Here is a 20,887-nt window from a genome sequence, read left to right as displayed (position 1 = left end):
CAAAGAGGCTGTGATGCTCATGAAGATGGAAGGGCCACAGAGGACAGTTACTGTAGCCTCAGGGTCCCCAAACCACTGTGAGCAGCACACAACATGTGACATAGAAGCACCTCCTGTACAACCTACTGCACATCAGGGCACGGGAGAGTCTACACAACAACTCCTGAAGAGCTGTGTGTCATCCTCACGGGCAGTATCCCCTCCCCAGAAGACAGAAGGACGTGTGCTCTTCTCGGATGAAGCAGCAGAGGCTCTGAGAAGGATCCCACTCAGTTTCATGTGCACTGCCTCTATCCCTTTCAAGCCTGGCACCCAGGACAGAGGTGTCAGGTGGCAGCTGTCATTCTATCTGGAGTTCTAGGCCCCATCTTTGGAGCTTTGGAGCCTGTCTGACCAATGGGTGTGAGGATGGGGGCCAGGAACTTTGATCAGGGCCCAGCTCAGCTTCCTGCCAGTGGCCTATCATTTCCAACTTGTCGGAGCCCCAGCACTGCTGCCCAGGATACAGAGTGCAGACCTAGGCCGTGCAGCTGGGTCAGACCTGGCTCTGAGGCACTCACTGGACTTGCTGCTCTCCTTATCCCTAGGACAGGGGTTCCACTGTCTGGAAATGGCAGTTTCAATCCCACACATGTCTAGGAACCTGGTATCAGCACCAAGACATGGCAGTTGCTTGGCCCTGGTGACTTCCACTGACTCCAATGGTGGGGGTAGCCTGCCAAAGACCTGGCAACTGGGCAAGGCCAGGTCCCCCAGTAGGAGGCTGAGCGGTAGCTGCACTGGTCCTACTCACAGGCTTTCTCTGGGCTGGGGCTGGGGCCACTCTCAGCATGACTGCGGTCTGTGTCCACAGGAGAGCTGCACCTGGGCCCTGACTCTGAGCTGCAATGAAGATGAGGACAGGGTAAGTCCTCGGGTCAGTTGGCTCCAGGTCTCAAGAGGCAGTTCCTGGCACAACCCTGCACACCGCTGATGCATTGATTACCAGCAGAAAGGCTGGAAGTCGGTGAACTTGGCCCAGCCTTTCTCCTCTGGGGCCGAGGCGCCAGCTGCCCACACACTAGAACCCACGTCCCTCGCAGCTCCTGGGGCTGGGGCTGTCGGGCTCACGGGCTCATCAAAGACGGCTGTCCATGCAGCATCTGCCAGAAGGAGATTCAGTGGGCAGAGTGAGCAGGCTGGGCACTCCACAGAGCAGAGCAGGACACAGCTGGGCCTCAAAAGGGGTCTGCACAGTGCCCCAGGTATGTTCACCAGCAACCCTCAGGAGCTCCCAGAAGAGGGGAGACTGGTGTTAAAGTTCTTGGAAAGCCACCCACAGCCATGTGGCTGCTAATGTCCTCAGCAAGTCCTCTACAGGTCTCCCTCCTGAGAGCCTTTAAGAGGGCTCAGTGTTAGAGGTGATGTGGCTGCACCCCACCCTGTCCCACCTAGTCCAATCCAAGATGGACTCTGACCAAAGTGGGGCCACCTCTGCTGGACGCTCTTGCCCTAAGAGGCCCTTCTTTCTTCCTCATGTCCTGGCTATGTCAGTACCACCCAGAGGCCGCCTTGGAGGTGCAGTGTGGCGTGGGTGAGCAGTGGAACATGTCTGAGGGTAGTCGGGCTATGCAAGACACACAACATCCACATCGTCTGGGGCAACCCTTCAAGAGACTAGTGGACGCCAACTGTGCAGGTGCAGTTGAAAGTGACCACAGCCGAAGGGACTGATGGGAGCCACTCTTTGGTAAGCAAAGCACAGAGCACATCTCTCACCCAGAACAGTGGGAGAATAGCTAGAAGCTGCTGGTCCGAGGAATGCTTGAATAAAGGTATGTGCAGAGGGGGATGCAGGCTGCAGGCATGAGTAGCTGGGGATGGAGAATCTCCAAAAGAAGCCCCCGAAATGCACAGGCCAGGCCCCATGTCCTGCCTTTGACACAGAGTTCCCTGCAGGGTCCCCGGCACTACTTGTTGAGTTACCCTCTGAGGAGAAGCCTTCATTCTGTGCAAGAGCCAGGGGGATCACTGCTCCAGGCTTGTTCCCGTCTGCCTCTGAGCCTGCCTTCCTGTCCCGGCCATCATGCTCCACACCATTCTTGGAGCAGCTTTCTGAATTGTGTGGGGCTCCAAACCTGGAGGGACAAGGGCACAGTCAGATCTGCCTGGTGCCCCGATGGGCACCTAACACTGGCGAGGCAATGAGGCCCAGAGCAAGCAAAGACTGTGCAGAGAAGTGCTGCCTGCCTCCCAGCCTCAGCTCTGGTCTCCTGAGGAAAGAAAGGCTACCACCTCCCTGGGCCTGAGCTCTGCTTGGTGCCAACCAGGTTTTGGAGGGCAGCTGGGCCCCACACCTGGCTCTGGCCATCACCCGGGCAGTACTACGAGTTTCCTCATCTTCCCAGATGTCCTCTTCCTCCTCATCATCAAAGGGCTGGATTCTGTCACTGCAGCAGGCTTCAAACAGAGCTGTGCTGGGCTGCAAGATACAGAACACACAGACTAATTTCTGCAGTGCCTGGAGAGGCCAAGGCCCCCATGGCTCCTTATGGAGCTCAGCTCCCAAGACTAGACCCAGCCTGGCTGGCATGTGGCTCTGTATACACATAGCGCACACACTGGCTCAGGGCCCACCACATCCCCATCCACCTCCAAGAACAAGGACCACGTGTGGCAAGCCTGAGCCACGCGTGGTCCCTCTTTTGGAACAATGTCTCTGACTTGCCCACTCGGCCCCAAGTCCCAGTCACTCACACTGTCCTCATCTGTGTCGATATTAAAGTTGATCTCTGCAATCCTGTCAAACGGGGCACTGCAAGAACAGAGAGGATTCCCTCAGTGCTTCCTCACTGACACTGTTCTGGCAGGCCTGGGTGCCCTGGATCAGCAGTTGGACATCAGCTGTCCCCTGAGGGGCACCAAGCCATACCCGACAGGACCGTGGGGAGCTCCCTTGGGGGTTCACAGAGCAGAGAGGAACTCATGCTACTCCCAGAGACCAAGGCCACAAGACATCCAGGCTCACTTGATGCTGTCATCCTGGTCTGCAAATTCATCATTGAAGCCAAACTGATCCACAAAGTGGGCCGTCATCTGCTGGATCTGGTACTCAGAGAATGCCTGGGAGGAGTGGATGCCACCATGAAGCAGACCTCAGCCCGAGGCTGCTCCTTGGAAACCATGTGGCAGCCATGCACGTCTGCTGTCAGTGTGGCGGGAGCCAGCACACTCTGGCTGCTTGCTCAGAGCGGTCACATCCGAGATGCCTTCCTCACCCTCTCAGGTTTAGTATCCCAGGGACTTGCCAAAGAGATGTGACATGGGGGTTATCCCCTGGGCTCCCCTCTACCCCATGCGTGCTGGGGGATAAACCACTTTCTCTTTCTATGAACTACTATGAGACGTCACTGGGACTAAGTGCTACCAAGGGCACGGGCTCCAGAGAAGGGCCCGGCTGGGTGCAGAGTGCCGGCCATGCCCTCACCTGCTGAAGGGACAGCTCGTTAGGGAAAGCACCCTCAATGTCCTCGTCCTCACTCGAGGAGTGAAGGTGGTGAGTGCTCACCTAAAACAGGCCAGATGGGGTGGGCACGTGAGGTGGGGGCACGCTGACCCCGTCCAGCTAGGGTCCCAAATGCCACCCAGCCCAGCCTGGTGCTCACCGAATCTCAGCCTAGGAAGCTGTTCTGTAAAGTGCCAAATGAGGCCAAGGCCCCGTGACAGCCCACCTTCTCTTGTGCCAGGGCACATCATGGGTCCTAAGCACAAGAAGCTCTTGGACAAACTATGGCTCCTGAGGTGGGAGGGGCAGGGACCCCGGGACCACACTAGCTCCGCACAGAGGCCTTCAGGGAGCCAGCCCCAATAGCACACAGGACAGCCAGAGGCTGGACCACCTGCTCATGGACACACACTAGCACCCGTGCATGCGAGGTGAGCGGGCAGGTGTATTCAGCCCCTCCTCCAAATGTCTGTAGGATCCTCGGCTGTGGCCACATGCCACAGGAGTTGCTGCTTCCTCACCAGGTCCACGGTATTCCTCCGGTTGGTCTCGGTCAGTGTTTCCTCTACAAAGCTCTCCCAGCGTCCACGGCAATCTGCAGGAAGCCCTGTAAGGGAAGTGCTGCTTGGTGAACCCTCAGGACCACGGGGCCACTGTGGGTACTTGGGAGCACTTCAGGGACATCCTGGGCCAGGGGCACAAGCCATGCTCCTGCACCCAGGGACTTGCTGATAGGAAAGAGGCCAGCACAGCTTGGTGAGGGTCTCATGGTGTCTGAGGCCACACTGAAGATGGGATGCAACAGCCCTAAGCAGGGCACTGGGTACTTCCTTGTCCCTATAGAGACTTGAGAGTCACCACAGTTCTACTCAGCTTATTGGTGCAAATGTCCAGAAACAAAGAAACTACAGAGCAATCTACCCTCCTGGTCCCATCGCTGCAGCATATATAAGCTCAGCAGCAACCTGCAGGCTGTGTATCTATGTATCACTGTACCATCTCGAGAGGCTATGGGGCACAAGGGCCATCTAGAGCTTCCTTAAAGCACACCTGCCCAGTGTGGTCACAAAGGGGAGTCAGGGGCATCAGGGCCCTCGCATGAAGCTCCCTGGCTATGTGTGCTGTACACAGCTGACATAACCTCTGATTCAGGACCAGTCTTACAGCCAGGCAGCACCTTGTGCAGCCCAGAGTGAGACCACCTTCTCTGTCCAAGAGAGCCAGCGCTCCTGCCAGCGCGCCACCCATGATCTCAGGGTGCTGACTGCACTAACACCAACGGTGCATATACTGCTACCTGGCGTCCCTAAGGCCACCTGCCTGTCCATCTGACCACACTATATGCTGGAGGTTGGGAGGCCTCCTTCCCTGCTGCTCAGCCTGTGCACTCAGGCCAGACAACAGAGCCCCTGGCACGAGGACTTGGGTGTGCCCAACTATGTGCTCAGCACACGAGGGCCACGAGGCAGGCCCTGAGGCTCCATGCATGTGGGTGCCAGGGCAGCAGACACCATGGTGAGAGCAAGGTTTCTAAGAGGCTGCTCTGCTAGGGCAGCCCGTGCGGGACCCCGTCTCTCAGACGCTACTCCCATTTCCCACTCCTTTTCTTCAATAAATTGTCCTTTTTTTTTCTTCTTCTTCTTCTTGCTACCAGGAATCAAACTCAGGACCTTGTGCTTGTGAGGCAGGTGCTATGCCACTAAGCTGTATCCATGGCTCTAAATTTTCTTTCTTTCTTTCTTCCTTTCTTTCCTTTTTTTTTTTTTTTTTTTTTTTTTTTTTTTGTACAGGGAATCGAACTCCAGACCTTGTGCTTGCAAGGCAAGTGCTTGTACTGGTGAGCTTTATCCCTGACCCAATTTTCCTACTCTTAAAAAACAAAAAGAAAGAAACAAAAAACAAAGATGCTGCTCTGCTGTATGTTCAGAGTCCAAAATAGGATCTTCTACCCCACAAGGCAGGACGCCCTGGGGGTGACTCTCCACTGCCTGCTCCTAGGAATAGGATGCCACCTGTTGCTCACCGCTAAGGTTCACACAAGCAAGGCTCTCTAATCTGCCTGACTTCAGAGCACAGCCAGAGTGGGCCAGGACTGCCAGCATCATGCCAGGCTTTGGTGGCCCAGCACAGAAGAGCCTGATGCTCACAGCCACTAAGTTCTAGCGTCAGGGCTATGAACTGACCTGCCAGGGCCCAGTCTTCTACACCACGTGCTCTGTTGTCAAAAGGGTCCTAAAAAGGTCTGCCCCACAAAGTGTGCACCAGGGCCTAGCCTGAGATCACCAGGGAACAGCATGAAAACAAGGGAAGCTGAATGGTCCAACCAACACGTACAGGTGCCACCTGCTGATGAGGGCCAGAGGCAACAAGGGTGGCAGGCTCACCTTGGATGACCTTGCTGATGTGGGTCTGAACAGGGCCCTGCTCCAGATTCTGCACCACCGAGTTGGCAATCCGTGTGAGGTGGCCCATATTCCCGCGCCTCATGCCACCAGCTGCCCTAAAAGTAACAGGGACTTGTCAGGGTGGCCACCTAGCCCTGGCCTTGTCTTACTAGTGGCTGGAAAGGTCAAGTGACACCAGCCTCTATAAGCTCATTTCTGCTTAGGGCTCATTTCACAGGCACTAAGTTCTAGCGTCAGGGCTATGAACTGACCTGCCAGGGCCCAGTCTTCTACACCATGTGCTCTGTTGTCAAAAGGGTCCCAAAGAGGTCTGCCCCACAAAGTGTGCACCTGGGCCCAGCCTGAGATCACCAGGGAACAGCATGAAAACAAGGGAAGCTGAATGGTCCAACCCTGGGGTCACCTCCACTTGGGCCCTCACCCCCTCTGGGTGACCCCAGCAGGTGACATCCAGGGCACCTATCTGGCTCTTCCATGCTTGGTCAGTAGCCTTACCCCAGCACCTGGGGTTCTGGAGCACCTACTATACCCTCAGGTTAAGCCACCCTAAGAAGTGCAAAGGGGACAGATGCTGCTTGTGTGTGACAAAAAGACTGCAGCAGTAAGCCCACAGCATGGGCCCAATTGCAGCCCATGGGCAACTGCCAAGGGCAGCAGCAAAGCAGGACCCAGCACTGGGTGCTGCTTCATGGATGTTCCCTCCTGCTATGGGGCTCTGCTCACCCCTACCTAGGTCTAGGGTGAGCCAAATTCAGAGCCTGGCTCCTATGAGCCCCTTCCCACTGGCCAAAGACCTGTTGTTCCTGGTACGGCAGCAGACAGGGGGGTGGGGGTCTTGGGCCCTGGACAACATGTAAGCCTTACTTCCTGACTTGAAAAAAGACTGTTATGTAAAAGCATAAAAACTAAAAAATAAAGCCTTGTGGAGAAGTTCTGACAAGTGACACAGGGTGCCCCAAATCCTTGGGAAGATCAGGGATAGAGGAGGGCCCAGAAGTGTGCAAAGCTTGGCTAAGAGCCATGTGGGTACCTGGGAGTAAGACCACCCCCCTGACCACTGTCCAGTCACTTATTACTTGACCTGCCCTTCTCATTACCTCCCAGTCATACACCCCTGATGCCCCACACTGAACATGGAGTCCTGTGAAGTGTGGCTCTGTACCCCACACTGACAGGGCAAGTCCCAAGGCTCTTACTGTGTGTGGTCATTGGCTTCCCAGGCCTCTAGGATCCTCTGCACCAGGCAGCACTTCTGGAACAACTATGGAGGGGGAAGCTGTGTCAGTTGGGGCCTTCAGGGCTATACCCCTTCCCCAGAGGCGGTGGCAGTAAGCCAGGCCATCAGCACTGTAACTACAACACCACAGTCCTGACTTCTGTAGGCCCCACCAGACTCCAGAGGTAGGTACTGCCCAAGAACCTCAGAGCCTTACGGATACTCAGTGTCTCTTGCACCCTGGAATGGCCCTCACCTCCCAGTCCCTCTTCCTCCACCTCTGTCCAGAAGGAGCAGCTGGGACCCCTGAGCACCTTGTCACTACCCAGCTCTGACATGTGCTGCTGCCTGTCTTAGCCCTCCCACCCCCACTCATACTCTGGGATCCCTTGCCAGGCTGTGCAGCCCCTAAATATCTCCATACCCTACCTCAACACCATGCAGTCTCATCATGGAAACCACCCCCCTCTGGCTGCTTATCAACTAGGCCAAGGGGGTGCAGGACCTGGACTCTTCTCTCCAGTGTTGGCCCCACACAGAAGGTACCCACAGCACTGACTCATGTGAGGCTTCTGACTGGAAACCTCAGGACCCTCCCCCCACACACCTCAGTCTTCTATCACATGTACAGTGTGGTCCATGCTGTGCCCCAGCATCCCACCCCTCCTTGGTAAACAGTGAAAAGTGAATCTAAGTGCAGAGCACTTCTTTATGCTCACATTACCCGGTTGCTCCACTGCATCATCCCCCAGCAAACACTAATGCTCCTCTTTGCCTGGGAAACCCCAATGCTGAGGACAGAAAGAACTTGAGAGGCAGATTCTGGGCCCACACAGCCAGAGAAGAGGCAGTAAGAGCACAGCTGTGTGGAAGACTCAAGGGTGGGACAGAGAAGGTCAGAGGAGGGGCTGATGTACCTATTTCTAAAGGGCAGAGTCCCAGAAAGCTTTCTCATATGAGAATCCACACTAAGATCTTCCTCACAGGCTGGTCACTACAGGGTCAGGAGCACAGCCCTGCGGAGCTGTGTCCAGAACCTGCCAAGGGTGCAGCCCACCACCCATGTGTATATACGCTGCCTTCCCTCTGGCCACTTCTCCTCTATCCCCAGCTCTGCTCTGTGACCCTGGCAATGTGGATGTTTCTCATTAGTCACTGTTCTTGTGGGTTAAGGCGAGCAGTACTTGTACCCTGTGGGGGTCAGAGACAGCACAAGGGCCCAAAGAGTGCTGGCTATAGGTGGTAGTGCTACAACCCAAAGATTCTTGGTCTGAGCAGGCTGGGCTCTGCCGGCAGCAGTGAGCAGGGTACTGGTCTGGACTTACGTGGGTCACCATTGTGTTCTCAGGAAGGCAGACAACAGGCTGAGGGGTCTCCAGGTTCTTATTCTCGTTCCCACTTTCCTGTGGAAGCTCTGCTCTGCTCTCGGATCCACGGACTTCTGCCCTCTCCTCCCGGGCAGCATGGGAGAGGATAGCGGCTATGCATAGTTCCACTTGGAAGTGCAAAAAGTTATTCCAGGTGTACTTAAAAAACAAGTCCTGAGTAAACAGAGGACAGAAGGTTTTTAGATGGTCTCCTCCTAAACCAAAGGCAAGGGGACTTGCTCCCAAACCTAACTTCATGGGTATCTCATGGGAGTGTTATGAAGAGCCCTTCACTCTTCTACCTGCTACTTTGTGTGTGTCTCCCTGACCTCTGCTCTAATCCAAGTCACTATCTTCTTTCTATTCTTCACATGCTTATTCTTTTGTCTCTAAGCTAGAGGTTTCATTCATTAATTTTTTTTGTTTTGTTCCAATGTAGGCCTGCCTTCCTTTTATGGTTCTTTGAGACAAAGTTTTGCTGTGCACATCAGGCTGGGCTTGAACTCACTATGTTGGCCTCAAACTCTCAGAAATCCTCCTGAGTGCTGGGATTACAAGCATTCTCCACTATACCTCGCTCTAGTGTAAATCTTTAAAAGGCTACATTTTTCTCTCTAAAACCTACTTGATTCTGTACACATTTTGCTAAGTGATATTTTTTTATTATTCCTCAGTTCTAAGTACTTGATAATTTTCTTTATGATTCTGTCTTTGGTCCAGAAGTTATAAGAATGTGCTAAACTCTCAAAAACATAGGGCCTGGGGCCGGGGAGATGGCTCAGTGGAATAAGTGCTTCCGTGGCAAGTGCAAGGGCTTGAGTTCGATCCCTGGTTCTTCCAAAAACAAAAACAAAAAAACCCCATAGGGTCTGCCTGAGATGAGCACCCATGATTCTCCTTGCAGGAAGGGAGCCTAAGGTGCAGGTATACACAGGCCCAACACAGCCCAGATCTGCGCAGCACAGGCTTCAGCCCAGAAAAGGTTCTGGATGTCTTGGGGCTTGCTGGGGGACAGAGGCCTGCCCCTTCATAAGGACAAAAAGACTCTTCCAGAACAGAATAGGAAGGGAAGGTACAGAACTAAAATACTGAGCCTTAACGTATGGTTCTTGGGAGACCTGACTGCTACCTCATCTGTAACATGGAGTCAGGTTACCCAACTCTTACACTTTTTTTTTTTTTAATGTCCTTTTGAGATAAGATCTCACTACGAGGTTCAGGCTGGCCTTGAGCTCACTTTGTAGCCCAGGTTGGTCTCAAACTAACAACAATCCTCTTGCCTCAGCCTCCCTAGTGCTGGGATTACAGGTGTGCGTCACCAGACCTGGTTTCAGCTCTTTACAGCAAGAACAGAGCAGAGGGCTTCATGGTGAATTCTGCCACACATGCAAAGAATTTTTACCTATCTTTTTTAAAGTTCTTCTAATCACTGAAGGGGAGGGAACGCTTCCTAATTTCTTCCACAAAGCTAGTATCAGCCACATACCAAAGTCAGACAAAGACACTACAAGAGGGGGAGAGATATAACTTGGCATAAGCGCCTGCCTGCCAAGCACAACCCTGAGTTTGATCCCCGCTACTACCCCACAAAAAAAAGACACTACAAGAAAACCAATACTTTCCTTATGGATTCTGATGAAGTATTTGTTATGAATACTGTAACATTACTGAAAATATAATATTCCTTATGAATACCAGCAAGGTGAAAGCAGCATTATATTAAAAGAATCCCTCCAAAACAAACCAGGATTTAGTCCTGGATTGTAAGGATGTTTCAACATATGAAAGCTGGACACAGCGTTAGCACACCTGCAATCCCAGCACTGAGGCTGAGGCACGACTGCTGTAAGTTTGAGGCCAGCCTGGGTTACATAGTGAGTTCAAGGTCAGCCTGCACTGCACAGCAAGACCTTGTCTAAAAAAGAGAAGAGGAGGGCTGTTGAGATGGCTCAGTGGTCTAAAGCACCTACTTAGAACAAGCTTAGCAAAGCACAGGGACCACGGTTCAATCCCCCAGCACCGTGCCAGCCAGCCCCGCCCCCTGGTGGGCTGAGCTGGCCACACACACACACACACACACACACACACAAATAAATAATTTTTAAAAATCTTTGAAAAAAAAAAACCCTAAACCAAACCAAAACATGAAAATCAATCAATGTAATGTGCCATCATAACAGAATAAATGACAAAAACCAAAGGATGATCTTAATTCATAAAATATTTGACAACGCTGGGCATGGCAGTGTACTCCTGTACTCCAGCAGTAGAGGGAATGAAGCAGGAGCACTGCAGCAAGTTCAAGGCCCGCCTGGGCTACACAGTGACCTCAAGGCCAGCCTGGACTGCACAGCAAGACGCTATCTCACAAAAAAAAAAAAAAAAAAAAAAAAAACCAGTAGTGGCACCAGTGCACAGTGTGACAGAAGTATGGACCCATGAGACAGAATTCAGAGCCTAGCAGTACGTCTCCCCTCCTATGAGCAACTGACTTGTAGCAAGAATTTCCTGGCCCCCCGATGGGGAGGGCAGTCTCTGAGACAAATGCTGCCGGGGAATCTGGGCATCTGTATGTAAAAAATGAAGGCAGACCTTCTTTATACCATGTGTAAAGGCGGACTTGTCAAAAAATTTAAAACTGAGGGAACAGGAGGAAGGAGAGGAAAAATAAAAAGAATCAAGATGCAATTTGCAACCAATTCCCCATGATAAATGTAGTTATTATGTATTGCAAATACATTACTAAGAGAAGAAAGAAAAAAGTCAACAATTAGCCAAGAATGGTGACCCCTGAGTATAACCCCAGAACCCTTGAAGGCTGCAGCAGGAACAGCTAAAGTTCAAGCCTAGCCTGAAAGGCTTAACAAGACCTTGCCTAGGGGGCCTGGCCCTCGCTCCGGCCTTTAAGTGGCTGCTTCCACAAAGCTGTCAGCCCCAGGTTGCTGCAGCTCGAACCTCACACCTCTCCCGCTGGCCAAAAGTGCCCTGAAGGCATTCAGCAACAAAAAAAAAAGACCTTGCCTCAATTTTTTTTTAAAAAAAAAGGGCCAGATGGGCTGGTGAGATGGCTCAGTGGTCTAAAGCACCTACTTAGAACAAGCTAAGCTAAGCAAAGCACAGGGACCGCAGTTCAATCCCCCAGCACCACATGCCAGCCAGCCCCGCCCCCTGGTGGGCTGAGCTGGCCACACACACACAAAATAAATAAACAAATAAAAAAAATTAAAAAAAAGGGCCAGAGAAGTAGCCCAGTGAAGGCTTTAGGTTCAATCCCTAGTGTCACTAAAAGAAAAATAAATTAAAAATGGGTCAAAGATTTAATTCTTTGAGGAAAACATTTAAAAAAAAAAAACACAGAGGAAAAGCTTTAATAATTGACATTGGCTATACACAACAGAAGCACAGGCAGGGCTGAGGAGGTAGCTCAGCAGTCTAAGCGCCTGCCTGGCAAGAGCAAGGATCCAGGTTCGATCCCCAGTACCACATGCTGTGCCAGCCCTGGGTACCAAGCCAGCTACTGAAACTGCCTGTAATCTCAGCCCTGGGAAGGCTGAGACAAGAGGATCACCATGAGTCTGAGCTGTGTAATGAGACCCTGTACCAAATAAATAATAAAAAAATTTAAAAATCACAGGTAACAAAAAGGGGTAAAAAGGTAAGTTTCATCAAAATTAAACTTTCCTATCTTTTCTATCTTAAACCACATCACTAAGGGCATGAAAGATAAGCATAAAGGAGAGAATATTTATAAATAATCTATTGATAAAAGATTAATATCCAGAATATGTAAAGAACTCCTACAACTCCTATAAAAAAGCAAACCATCCTATTTATTTATTTATTTATTTATTTATTTATTTTTGCAGTTCAGGCTGACCTTCAACTCACTTTGTATCCCAGGCTGGTCTCAAACTCCCAGCAATCCTTCCTGCTTTAGTCTCCTGAGTGTTGGGATTACAGGCATGTGCCACCACATCTGGCTAAACCATCTAATTTTAAAATGGGTGGAGAAGTTTAAAAATAGGTAGACATTTCTCCAAAGACAAATGACTAACATGAATAGATCATCAAACTGCTAGTATGTATCAGATTCCTACCACTACAAAACAACAACAGAAAAGGATGCCCATAATTAGTCAGGAGACGAAACTACTAGGAGATGCCGTGTATAACCATCAGGATGGCTGCTACCGAAAGAAAAAAGATGTTGCTGAGGACATGGGAAAACTGGAACCTCTGCACCTTGCTGGAGAGAATGCACAGTGGAGCAGCTGCTGTGGGAGGCAGCTAGGCGGCTCCTCAAGGAGCCACCAAGGGATCACTTCAACCTTGCAGGCCCACTCCTCTATCCACCACAGGAGCAGAACGCAGGGCTTGGACAGATGTTTGTACCCCTGTGCTCATGGCAGGATTATTCCCTATCATCAGGAAAAGTGGGGAAAACTCAAGTGTCCACGGATGGATGGAGAAACAAACTGCATTCAACAGATGCAATGGTAGACCATTTTACTTTAAGGGGAAGGAAATCAGCCAGGTGGCGTGTGCACATCTGTAACCCTAGCACTCTGGGAACCTGAGGGAGGAGAATCACAAAATGGAGCCCAGCCTGGGCAATTTACTGAGTCCCTGTCAAAAAAAAAAGGGAAATGGTCACATAGTACATCATGGATTCCACTTACACAATGTACCTAGTCAAAGTGAGAAATAAAAAGGAGAATGGATGTTGCCAACAACTGGCAAAAGGTAGAATGGAAAGTTAGCATTTCAGAGGTACAGAGTCTCTGGCTGGCAAGGAGAAACTTCTGAAATACAGTTGTAACAGTTACACAATATTGTAAATGCACTTTATTCTACACTTAAAAATAGTTAAAATGGCAAAGGTTTATGATACTTTACTACAATAAAAGGACTGAGAGAAAAATATTTTGAAGAATAGAAAAATGCTCTGTCAAGGAAAGTGGATCTTAGACATGTTCTCCTAGTGCAGACTGGGATTTCAGTCACAGTAGTTACCACCCTCAGGCCCAGCCCCCAAAGAAGCATCTTTAATTCTGGAAAATCATTTGTGGGAGGTTTCAGTCTTCTGGGAATGAGGCCCAGAGCAGGGTGGAATGGGAATGCTGTCTACTGCCTCCTCACTTAAGGTACTACCTCCACCAGCACCCCTTCCTCAGGGCCACAGCTCTCCTCTGCAGCACCTGCGGCCACAGCCTTGCCCACCTAGCCCTTTCTGCAGACACCCACAGCACCCCACAGGGCCCTGGACAGCTTCTGATGAATGGAAGAGTGTTCCCCATGGGTTTGACAGTTTCAAAGGTGACTTTCTCCTGTGGATGACAGGAAGCTTCCCTTTCAGGACTTTTTTCCCCTGTGGTGCTGGGGATTGAACCCAGCCAGGCCTCAGGTATGCTAGTCACAGACTCTACCACTGAACTACATCCCTATCCCTTTTAGTTTTAGAGATAGGGTCTTGCCAAGTTACCCAGGCTGGCCTTAAACTTATTATCCTCTTTTTCTCAGCCTCCTCAGTAGCCAGGATTACACGTTACAGGTGTGCATCACTGCACCTAGCTCAGGACATTTTCTACTTATGACTATGGATGTGCATCCTATCTGAGTCAGAACATGACAAAGGAGACAATGGGACCAGACGTCTGCCCTCTGTGCCAGGGCAGTTCCATGGTGGAGGGTGGGTCCTTGCAAGCCACAGGCTGTTGCTCTGTGTGCCCCACCAGGGTCTGTGGAACCTGCATCGCGTTGCTGCAGGCCTTTCTTCACAGCCCCATGGACCTTGCTGCTCTCCTGCTTGGCACATCTGTGTGTCCGCCATGCACAGAGCATGCAGACATGCAGTGCCCACTGAGGCACCCACTCACCAGCAGCAAGTCCATGGTATTGAGCCGGCAGAGCTCCTGGTTGATGCTGGGTGTACTTGTGCTCAGCAGTGCAGCCATAAGGCGTGCACCATGCAGACGGGCGTTCCCGAGGGGCTCCTCCAGCACTCCAATGGTGGTCAGGATCGCTTTCTTCTGCAAACACAGGAGACACCACCCAGTTGGAGTCCTGGGACCAGCATGGCCAGTGGTGGCTTCTCATGGCTCCCCAACTGCATGGGGTAGGACTACTGCTTTATGATACGACCCAGGCTAGGGAGCGTAGGGATGGGCATGGGGTTCTCCAGGGCAGGGCTTCCTGTGAGAGGAGGTGAGGGGGTCCACAGAGGGAAGCACCCACAGTTCCCCTTAGGGCTGCCAGAGTGAGGTGGAGAGACCACAGAATGTTGTCTGAGCCTGCAGGCCTATGAGACGTGTCCATAGTGGGGTTATTAGTGCCAGTCTGAGGGGGAGAAGACCCTTGTCACAGATGGAAACCCCTAACACAACACCTTTCTGAGAATGTGTGTGCTCCTTCTGGGCATATGGCCTGAGAACTGAGCTAACAGAGTCACAAAACACTCAAGAGGATAGGAAAGTTTCCCAAATCAGACTGGATATGGATATTTTCTAATCCCTCACATGACCATAATACAACTCTGTGTTCATTAACTGACTACTGCAGGCTGATGAAATAGACTCTCTTTCTCTAGCAAGCTTGCTCGTCAGTGAAGAAGGCAGACAACAAGCTGGTAAGAGATGTCATAAGGTAGAGTGGGTGCTAAGGAGAAACATGAGGGAAGATGGATGGGGCTGCATCTGGGAGAGTGGCTATGACACAAAGCCAGAGAAACACAGCAGTCCTGGCTGACAGCAGGACATCAGGGACATCTGCACCTCATCTTTCTCAGTGTGATCAGAACATACTGCCCAGAGCTGCTGTGAAGGGCTTTCCTGGGGTCATCCCAGGGTCCTATAGGAGCCCAGAAGCCCTTGGCTGGGTATCCCCAACTTGGAGGCTGGCCCTGTGGTGGCTGCAAAATGCCCCCTCTCCCGATGGAGGTGGAGATGGCTATTAAGACATGAAGGGAAGGCATTCAGAAGGAATGGGCTTTGGTATCTGCTTCATGGTTCTCAAATAGGGACTGGGAAGGGCAATGTTCACTGGGAATCACTGTGGGGTCTTCTTGCACACCACCCCATCCTACTATATCTCTAAAGGTCTCAGGAGTGGTTCATGGCCCATTACCTTTGGTGGGTTGAGAAGAAGCTGGTGGAAGTCCTTCAGCCGTGGCTCAATGCCATTCAGGACACTGCTGCTGACAGTGTGTGACCTTTCCAGTCCCTGAGAAAAGGAGTCCACCAAGCCCTCTGTCCTGTGGATGAAGACAGTAGCTGGAGTCTCGGCAGACACTGTGCCATATACCAATCTCGCACACCTTGCCAACATACAACTCATCTTCTTCCACAAACAGCTCCTTTTAATTCTCTCAAAAAGAAATCTTGGGGCTGGAGAGATGGCTCAGTGGTCTAAAGCACCTACTTGGAACAAGCTTGGCAAAGCACAGGGACCGCGGTTCGATCCCCCAGCACCACATGCTGGCCAGCCACGCCCCCTGGTGGGCTGAGCTGGCCACACACACACACAATAAATGTTAAAAAAAGAAATCTCAAGAGTGACACTATGCAAGACCTCCAATATGACTTACGGTACAGAGAAAAGAAAGGCACCCAGGCCCTTAGGAAGATATTTCCAGCTGACAACTGAGACCACAGGGCTGGGCTCTGGTGGCACAAGACTCCCTGCCCTGTTCCCACTAGGTCCCTTCGAAAATATTTACTAGTGTCTCCAGGCCTCAACCAAGAAATAGGAGACAGAATGCCCATGTTATCTCTTTGGATGTTCAAGGAAATTTCTCTAAGTAAGATATTTATTTAAATATTTTCCAATTATAAAAATTATAGATGTTGCTAAAGGAAAAATTCTAAATACATAAAATTATTTTAAAAGAGAGTGAGAAATAGTTGGCTTATCTGTTTTCCTAACTTTTATACTGTCTCTCCATCACATGTGGGGCTGGGCTTGGCCCTCAGAAGTAGCCAACGTTTCCTGTATTTATGGATTTATAAAGATAAATCAACATTCTAGTTGCTAAATAATTATGTATGGGGGAGGGAGGGAAGGAAGGAATAAACTCACCATTAAGACGAATACAACTTTTGTCTTTTCTCTTTTTAAAAAGAAAAAACATAAGCTATGCATTCCAGGGGTAATAAAGTTCTCCCCAGCATATGGAAATAACAGAGCTGTGTCACCTTAGATCAGATCGCTGCCCCAGCAGGTAAGGCTCTAGGCAAGCACCCAGAAACCCTGGCACCATTGTCCTCCTGCCTTCTTGAGCATACCCTTCAAGGGTTCTCTGGGCCAATGAAGCCTGATGCTGACTCCCCATGCTGCTACTGTCTTCAGTGCACAGATGACCTCTGATCATCCCACTCCAAATGGGTCTGGCAGTGCCCCCATGTGTATGTTCAAAGCAGTTTCAAATACTTCCTAAGGTTTCTGCCTGGCATCTGGGAAACAGCTTACCCACCTATACCCCCAGTGAACCCAACCTTTCATGCAAATTTGTATCTCTTGCTGTTTCCCTGTCTTGGCTAAGAACTGGCATTCTGCTGCCTCTGCCTCAATAGGCCTCTAACAACCGTACCCGAGGACAGTCAGCATGGAAACCTCCCTAAGAGTCATGACACAGGGGTGCCTCCAAACAAGCTCTACCTGTCCCCCCCTCCATCACTGCACCTTGCTGGTGCCCAGACTAGGACCCCCTCACTGTCAAGACTAGTCTATTTGGAGCTTCTCAAGGAAAACACTCTCTGACTAGCAAGGCCTATCCAGCAGCCTGACCTCATGGACCTGCTTCCTGGGCTCCTGCCTAGTGCACTTTCCACACCACAGAACCATTGTCCACAAGCTGAACTTCTGGGCCAGACTGGGATTAATGGAAGAGAGACCACATCTCAGCTATCTCCACCTCCTAGGGCTCCCATGTGAGCAGCACGGTAGACATCTAAATGATACCTGGTAAGTAAGAAAAAGGGTGGAGGACAGCCCCGTGCCTGACTCAGAGCTCACAGACAGATGAGCATGCATGTTCACCTGATTTAAGAGACCAAATAATGGGCCAGGGACACAGCTGATGGCACGGCGCCTGCCTGGTAAGAGCAATGCTCTGTGTTTGGTTCCCAATACCAATTAAAAAAAAAAAAGCAAGAGAGACAAAAGTGAGGTCCTCGAGCTGGGGAGATAGCTTGATGGCCTAAGCGTCTGCCTGGCAAGTGCAAAGACCCAGGTTTGATCCCAGTTACCACATGCTGTACCAGCCCCAGTGCACCAGGCTGGCCACGCTGCGTAGTAATACCCTGTACCAAGTGAGTCAATAAATAAATAAATAAATGATAATTTTTTTTTTTTTAAGTGAAGTCCTGTCTGGATATGGGAGATACTATATGCATGTAAAAAAAATACTGTGTGTCAAAGTGAAAGCCCCTGCAGTGGGTGAGCTACAAGGACCTGCCGGAGTAGTACTGGGAAACTAGACTACTCTGCATATATATAAATGCATGACCCTCAGGCTGGACTCCCACCTAATAAGGAAAGCCTGCAAAGATGTGGCTATAGTTTAAGAAAAAAAAAAAAAAAAGTTGACCTCCTCTCTTCCCCTTTCTTTTTCTAGCACTAGGGATTAAATCCAGGGCCTTGCCCATGCTAGGCAAACACCCTACCCCTGAGCCACATCAACAGCCCAGGCTGGCCTTGAACTTGCAATCCTCCTGCCTCAATCTCCAGAATAACTGGGGTTACAGGAGTGTGTCACTACACTTGGCTACAGCTGACCTTTGCAATCAGGGGCAGTTATCCACATTTTTACTTGCATTTAACAGTTAATAAAAGACACACAGTCCATCAACTTTCTGGGCACCCACATCCTGCAATATTAGAGCTGCTTGGATCACTTTCCCCAGGGAGAGGCTCACCCAGCCCGCCGTGGCTCCAGCAAGGCAAGCAGCACCTGCATTCCGCTGACCAGGCAGCTCTCTGTCTGGTCTCCGTCAAACATGTTCTTTAGAAGCTGCTCCACACAGTCCTGCCTGTCGGGCACACACAGAGGTCACTGCCTGTCAGAGAAGACAGATGTGACACAACAACACTTTCCTCCCTGGAGGACCCTCTAATGCCCACTCCAGGCAGAGCCTCAGGGTCCAGTCTTGCTGGGGACTCAAGACTCTCCCCGGGCTCTGAAATGGGGATCTCATCAGACTCTAAGTCACAGGTGGCAGCAGCATCTGGTGCTCAGCAGGGCACGTCTCCACATTTGGAGCAAGGTCCACAGCACAATGACTCTGGTACTCACGACTCCAGTGCTGTGAGGAGGGGGTCTGGCTCCAGATTCTCTTGCAGCTGACTGCTCTGGTCTCTGCTCAGTCTAACAATGTCACAGAGTGCCTGAGAAGCATTTGACTGCCTCTGAAAAGATAGGGAAGCAGATATCTCAGCTACCAACAGCTGGCAGCAAGACCAGCCCATTGCCAGATTCAAAGTTTCTCAGAGGAGGCCAGGTGTGGTGGCATATATCTGTAATCCCAGAACCCAGTAGACTGAAGCAGGAAAATCACTGTGAGTTCAAGACCTGCCTGGGCTACATGATGAGCTCAAGGCCAGCCTGAACTACCCATTGAGACCCTATTTCAAAACAAAACAACACTTTCTCAGAGACAGTATTCTATAAAGACTTCAGACTAATAGGCTCAGTTCAAAGCAGCCTGAAAAGCTTGTTCATTGTCAAGATGTAGACCTGAGCTGGGCACTGTACACCTATAGTCCTAGTATTTGGGAGGCTGAGGCAGAAATATCATAAGTTCAAATCCTACGTGGACAACTTAGCAAGTCCCTATCTAAAAGTAAAATAAAATTTAAAAAAACTTAGCACAAAGGCCCTGGGTCAATCCTCAGCACTAAGGGGAAAATTGGAGATCTTAGTTAAGTTTTTTTATTTTTTCTTTTTTTTAACCTATACTGCACCATCATCATATATTCAAAATGAGACCCTAAATGGTCAAATACAATACACAGGTGTTGCTCTACATCTCTGACCTGTGTTCTGAGATATAATGAATATGTAACCACATTAAATGATTTTATATTTTAAATGTAATGAGCCAAGCTTGGTGGTGCATGCCTATAACCCCAGCACTTGTGAGGCTGAGGCAGGAGGACTGCTGTGAGTTGAAGGCCAGCCCGGACTACAAAGTGAGTTCAAGACCAGCCTGAACTTCAAAGTTAAATGATGCCTCAAGGAAAATTTTAACTATAAGTAGCTATTATTCAGAAAGAGTCCTATGAACTAAGGAAAAGTAGGGAAGTTGCTACACAGAAAAGAAGAAATTCAACATTCCTAGGGAAGTGTGAATGCCCCATCCCACCCTGACTCAAATGTGTCTGGCTTACAACAGAGTGCTCTGAGGGTAGACAGTGTGACCCAAAGAAATGCACCCAGCTCCCTGCATGTACCAGCCATCTGGCATGAACACTCCAGTATGCCTACCTTAGGGACAGGACAGCAGCTGGTTGTCTCTGGCAGTCAACCTATGACATTCATATCTTGAGCTCTATATCTCAGACAAGGAAGTCTCTATGCTTCCTACAGAAGCCAGTGCAGTCTCTCCCAACTGTCTGGCAAGCCCAATGGGCTGATGGGGCATAAAGCAGTGACCAGACACTAATGAGCTCCTTGGACATGAGTTGACACTGCTTTAAAAATTGCTGAGGTCCAAACTTATCAGTGATTACCACAGGGACCTCAGAGAGAAAGCCATGCTGTTCAGCTATGATGCTAAGATTTGAATATATTTTTCAATCTCACTTTGTATTCCAGGTTGGGCTTGGGCTATGTAGCCAAGGCTGGCCTCAAATTTGCTGTGATGCTCCTACCTGCATCTCCTGAGTGCTGGCTGACAGGTTTGTGCTGCCACACCTGGCTTACATATTTGGTTTTCAGCCCCAGTACCTGGTTCATGAATCTGACCTACTTGTCTACAAAACCCTCCTCTTAGGGCCAGCCAGGTAGCTCAGTGGACTAAAGTGCCTGCTTAGGCAGAGCACGGCAGCTGGGGTTCAATCCCCGGCATGCCATGCCTTGCTGTGCCAGCCCTGCCCCAGGGCGTGCTGAGATGGTGATTGAGACTGGGTGTGCTGGCACATACCTATAATCCCAACACCTGGGAGGCTGAAAACAGGAGAATCACTACAAGTCTGATCTGAGTAGTGAGAACCTGTAGACCCTGTGGTACATTTTAAAAATGTACTAAATATATTTTTTTAAAAAGCCCTCCTCTTTCCAGAGGTGTCCTATACCAGGACTTGGAAGGAAGAATGCTGCAAAGAAGGGCCAAGAAGAATCTGAACAGAAAGTCTTGCTAGGTTGCCCCTCCTCCTATTCTATTAGCAATCGTGCTTATGCCCTGAAATCTTCAAAAAAAAA

At 50.3% G+C, this 20,887-nt stretch overlaps 1 protein-coding gene across 7 annotated transcripts in view; it reads right to left on the bottom strand.

Moving 5' to 3' along the window:
- Ppp6r2 (protein phosphatase 6 regulatory subunit 2) overlaps positions 1 to 20,887 on the bottom strand; it is a 94,714-nt gene that overhangs the window by 4,376 nt on the left and 69,451 nt on the right. For 4 of the 7 annotated variants that reach the window (XM_023702467.1, XM_023702466.1, XM_023702470.1 and 1 more), the window contains 15 exons: positions 18,761 to 18,873; positions 18,384 to 18,497; positions 15,595 to 15,721; positions 14,349 to 14,501; positions 8,431 to 8,646; positions 7,086 to 7,150; positions 5,869 to 5,984; positions 4,006 to 4,091; positions 3,467 to 3,547; positions 3,008 to 3,102; positions 2,737 to 2,794; positions 2,337 to 2,461; positions 1,966 to 2,117; positions 986 to 1,142; positions 794 to 882 (listed from right to left, as the gene is read on the bottom strand). In XM_023702467.1, coding sequence (XP_023558235.1) covers positions 794 to 882; positions 986 to 1,142; positions 1,966 to 2,117; positions 2,337 to 2,461; positions 2,737 to 2,794; positions 3,008 to 3,102; positions 3,467 to 3,547; positions 4,006 to 4,091; positions 5,869 to 5,984; positions 7,086 to 7,150; positions 8,431 to 8,646; positions 14,349 to 14,501; positions 15,595 to 15,721; positions 18,384 to 18,497; positions 18,761 to 18,873 — 1,747 coding nt within the window. The remainder of the gene's footprint in view (positions 1 to 793; positions 883 to 985; positions 1,143 to 1,965; positions 2,118 to 2,336; positions 2,462 to 2,736; positions 2,795 to 3,007; positions 3,103 to 3,466; positions 3,548 to 4,005; positions 4,092 to 5,868; positions 5,985 to 7,085; positions 7,151 to 8,430; positions 8,647 to 14,348; positions 14,502 to 15,594; positions 15,722 to 18,383; positions 18,498 to 18,760; positions 18,874 to 20,887) is intronic. The other 3 variants (XM_023702472.1, XM_023702468.1, XM_023702471.1) reach the window with 2 other exon arrangements.

This window comes from Octodon degus, unplaced genomic scaffold (genome assembly GCF_000260255.1).
Source record: "Octodon degus isolate 3935 unplaced genomic scaffold, OctDeg1.0 scaffold00153, whole genome shotgun sequence".
Classification (NCBI taxonomy): Eukaryota; Metazoa; Chordata; class Mammalia; order Rodentia; family Octodontidae; genus Octodon; species Octodon degus.
The sequence above is the reverse complement of the archived record's forward strand: the minus strand, read 5'-3'. Positions and strand labels throughout refer to the sequence as shown.